This window comes from Coccinella septempunctata, chromosome 4 (genome assembly GCF_907165205.1).
Source record: "Coccinella septempunctata chromosome 4, icCocSept1.1, whole genome shotgun sequence".
NCBI classification, from domain to species: domain Eukaryota; kingdom Metazoa; phylum Arthropoda; class Insecta; order Coleoptera; family Coccinellidae; genus Coccinella; species Coccinella septempunctata.
Window position 1 is genome coordinate 17,625,732 of NC_058192.1, and position 4,441 is coordinate 17,630,172.

The 4,441-nt window shown below is 29.7% G+C and overlaps 2 protein-coding genes across 2 annotated transcripts; one reads left to right on the forward strand and one right to left on the reverse strand.

The window, feature by feature from the left end:
• Window positions 1–216: 216 nt before the first annotated feature.
• On the reverse strand, window positions 217–1,294 carry LOC123312621 (uncharacterized protein K12H4.2). The gene is made up of 3 exons (XM_044897166.1): window positions 884–1,294; window positions 483–743; window positions 217–407 (listed from the first exon to the last, which is right to left on the reverse strand). The coding sequence occupies exons 1-3, from the start codon at window positions 1,173–1,175 to the stop codon at window positions 238–240; spliced, it is 723 nt and encodes a 240-aa protein (XP_044753101.1). The 5' UTR covers window positions 1,176–1,294; the 3' UTR covers window positions 217–237.
• A 670-nt stretch (window positions 1,295–1,964) lies between these two features.
• LOC123312619 (ribonuclease P protein subunit p30) lies at window positions 1,965–3,480 on the forward strand. The gene is made up of 7 exons (XM_044897165.1): window positions 1,965–2,143; window positions 2,247–2,395; window positions 2,483–2,554; window positions 2,612–2,680; window positions 2,733–3,007; window positions 3,067–3,146; window positions 3,221–3,480. The coding sequence occupies exons 1-7, from the start codon at window positions 2,053–2,055 to the stop codon at window positions 3,382–3,384; spliced, it is 900 nt and encodes a 299-aa protein (XP_044753100.1). The 5' UTR covers window positions 1,965–2,052; the 3' UTR covers window positions 3,385–3,480.
• Window positions 3,481–4,441: the final 961 nt, after the last annotated feature.

The following is a 4,441-nucleotide window of genomic DNA, read 5'->3' on the forward strand; positions in this document are numbered from 1 at the left end:
TATTCTTTGTTTCCATAAGAATGTAATGGGATCTCATATTAGATAATATTCTCATTTATTTATTTAATCTCCATCGATCTTTAATTAGAAAAACAAAATAGCATACATTGATTTCCAGTGATTGATTAAAACCTTTGGTTCTTCAATCATCCAATAGAAAGTAGATCCAGATTATTCATATCACAGCAATATACCTAGTCAATATAACTAATACAATTAACAAATAAAATGTATTATTCAGCTTGCTGGCTTCAAATCATCAAGATAATATGTATTTTTTTCTAACATTTCTACTAGAGGATCAATTTTATTATATTCTACATCCATCTTAGGACCAACAGACCATAATGAATCCAAATCATATCGTTCCCGAGCTTCCTTAGAAAAAATATGTAGTGCTATATTGCCTAAAATAAATCATTGTTAAAATTTAAAGTGATTAACGTCAATATGGAAGTGGAAAACAACTTAAAATCACAAACCCAGATCTAATGCTTGCCAATCTTTTGAACTTGCTCCTTCCAGTTTTGGAACTATATCATTTTTGTTTTTTTTCATTTTATATACTCTTCGAACAAACTGCGAGACAGCATGCATATGCCTTGATGATTTCACAGAGACTACACAAATGAAGTCTGCATAATTAATTCCTTCAGGTATCTTTGCAACAAATATATCTAATGCATTTTCTCTGCGTAAAACATCAACTAAGTCCTCTATCTCGAAAACTCCAGTTGAACCACCTTGAAATAAGAACACAGAGAATTGCAAAATATCCTATAAATCTATAATGAAGAGTTAAGTGGAGTAGCTTTTGTTGGCTTCATCCTGATATTATGAATGTTGGTATTCTAATAAAGTATACTATATTGACTATATTTACGTTCCAAATTCAATCCTTGATAACGATCACTGTCTTCCTCGTCATTTTCCGGAAGATCATATCCGTAATATGTATTTTTGTTTTCATCGTATATATCCGAAACGACTTCTGAATCATCTTTGAAAATTTCATACTTAGAGTGCAAGCTCTTATCGTAATTATCATCCTTTGATATTCTGGAGATGCAATCTAATTTTAGATATCTGGAAAAATTAACACTTGTTGTTTCTACATGCAAGATGCACCTAGAGATTTTATTGCATCTGAATAACATAGATCTAATGAAGCTCATGTCGAATATTGTATTTTAATAATTCGTATAAGTAAGACAAATTGTATGAGAAAATTTTAAACAGAAGGCAGAACTTATATGTTTCTATTTGCTTTCATAGGTTATTTTGTTATTTATCACAGAACACAGAGGAGTGAACCACAGATTACAGATTACAGAGATCTCTGTAATCTGTGGAGTGAACACCACAGAACACTCCGACAAAAGACTCCTTCGCTCAAAAATACACAGTGTCGTCGTAGCATCTGGGGCGTTTTTTTATTGAGCACCACTAAAATAAAACAACTTTTGCTTGCTTACGTGACTTTATGTAAGTATTGGATCACATTATTGAAAATTTTGAGAATCTTCAATTACATTAAGACACTGAAAACAAAATGGATAAATGAATCTTAAATACAGTGCCTAACTCAAAACAGTAGAATCGATAATAGCTCTAGGGTGGTCTATTATGGAATAAATATTGAGTTCAATGTTTCCATCTCTGCATGAAATACGGTCAAAATAAGTGACAAAGAGAAACTGAACATCAGGCCAGCTAGTCGTCTTTTTCTAGAATTTTGATTGGTCCACCATCACGTCCATGTCAACAGAAAAGAAACAGGTGCTCAGTCCATTTCTCTATATCTATCGGTTATCCTTCCACCAAATTAAAGATTATATAATCTTTTCACCAAATGATTTTCTGAATGTCTTCCATTTTCCATTCATTTTTTCATTTAAATTTCTCTCTTTACTATGGACCACTCTTTTGCTACGCCACCACTGTTAATACGAAATATTCTATGATACAGCTTATATGTAGTCAATTCTGTGATTTTAATCAAAACAAAACAAATCCCATGCCTTCCAAATCTTGCGAATTGTTTAATTGAACATGAATACTAAAGGCTTTTTCGATTTATGTATACCTCAGAAACATTTTATGGGTGATAACTGTGTCACCACATTGAAATTTTTACGAAAATGTGAGTTATATTTTGTAGCCAAGTATCCTATCTAACGATTAAAGAACTCAACTGACTACTTTTAGATGAAGATCGTTAATATATTTATTTCCATTAATTTCAGATGGCTACAGAACTATTGCGATAAATCATGAAGTGAGGGAGAGTTCAGAATTAAGTAATGAAAATAAAAAGAAAAAAAAGAAAGGTGTTGTGAAAGACAACAACGAAATAATTCCAGAACCAATACAAATAGATAAAACTATTTTGGAAGTATGTATCATGAATAAAGCTTTCTTTGATTTCTATGTGATATTATACTTTTAGCTTTCTGCATAGTAATTTATAATTATATTTCAGGAATTTAAGGACATGACAATATTGAACCGATTAACAGTCACCTTTTCAGATAAAGATTTTTATTACAAATTGGTAAGTTATAATCAGTACCATATCAGTTTAAAGAACTCATAATTATTGAATTTTCAGACTAAATCTACAAATTTGAAAAAATATCATATATTAGCGGTATTGCCAACAACAAAAATAGCTTTTATGGTATGTATGAAACAATAATTGGAAATGATTATTGAATGTTTGTTCATTTCAGTTTATATGTACTAGTGTTGAAGCGGATATAATAGGTTATGATTCAGAAGAGAAAGCTCCATACAAAATACAAAGGAATCTATATAATCATCTTGTGAAGAAAGGATTTTTCTTTGAATTATTGTATGCTCCTACAATAGAAGATTCAACCAAACGAAAAAATACTATAGATAGGTCCCACATGTATCACACTTATGGAAAATCAAAAAACATAATTATCTCAAGTGGAGCTTCTAACTTGATACATTTGCGGCAAGCTTATGATATTATAAACTTGTAATGATTTCTCCAATAACATGTTAAGAGATATTTCACTAATATATATCTTCTTTCAGAGGTATAATTTTTGGCTTAAATATGCAGCAAGCTAAAGATGCTGTTTCATTTTGTGGATCCGAGCTGTGTACAAAAGCTGGTATGATTTTTAATTTCACACTCTTCTACCTTAAAAGCAATCGATTATAATGATAAAGAGATTATTTCTTCTAGTTGGTCGATGTCATGGAAAATCTATTGTTATGGTTGAGACAATTGTTATCGATAGTGATATAAGTACTGTTCAAATAGAAGACTCAGATGATGAGGAAATGGCAGTAGATGAACCAGAACCTAAGAGGTCGAGAAAGGAGGACAGTGTTACAGAAATAATATAGAAAGATGATTTATTTGTTTATTTTCCACCCAAGAAAATTGTACAAAAATCTTTCCATATTTGTTACTTTTGTCAAAAATATATTTATTTCTGTATTTATTTTCTTCACTTATTGATTGGAAAATCGAAAGCAAACTAAAAAAACATCTTCACTTCTTTGAATGGAATAACTTACTACATACTTAAATGCCATATTATTAATATAAAACCAGGGTACTTGATACACTCTTCATTGTGTTTTAAAAACAAGGAGATCCTTGGTTTTAAATATAATCTTTCACAGTGAAATATGCTAAGCTTTCAACAACATCAGAATGATTAAATATTGATTATTCAATTGGCTGCTTAAGAGCATTTATTAAAATTATAATATCTTAAATTTATAACAGGAATTTTCGAAAGAATAAAAAATGCTATTCATTGTAGTTCAATACAGATTCTGTTGTCAACAGAGAGAAAAAAATCGGCTGATATATAGGATTTTTTATTTCAGACTATTAAAAACATACACGTTACTAGTAGTGAAATAGGTAAATTCTCTAACTATACAGGGTCTTTGTGTATAATAACATCGTCCTGGATGTCGAAATACGATTTGGAAAGCAAATTTGACGAAATTTTAATTTAAATTGAGAATGAAATTAAAATGAGTAATATCAATTTCGAAGTTCTATGCAATTTTTCAGTATGAAGCGGCAGATAATTATTTAAAGCGCACAATAATATTACAAGCATTTATAAAAACCCTGTGTCACATCATATATATCAGTAAAATGAAATTTTATGATCACCTGTATGAAAGTTTTTAATAATTTACATTTGTGTGAAGGTTAAGGTCAGCAACCCTTTATAACAAAATAAATTTGTAAACTTCATAATAGAATTAAAATATATAAGACTTTTTTCATTTACTTGAAATAAATATTGTACAAAAATAAATATTGCGTTGTTTTAAATTTTTTCAATAATAATCCAAACCAAATTCAGTATTTTGTGGTTTGCACATTTGCGTTTGAATTTGGCGCCATATTAGACCCCTCATAATTGTCCGCCAGGTA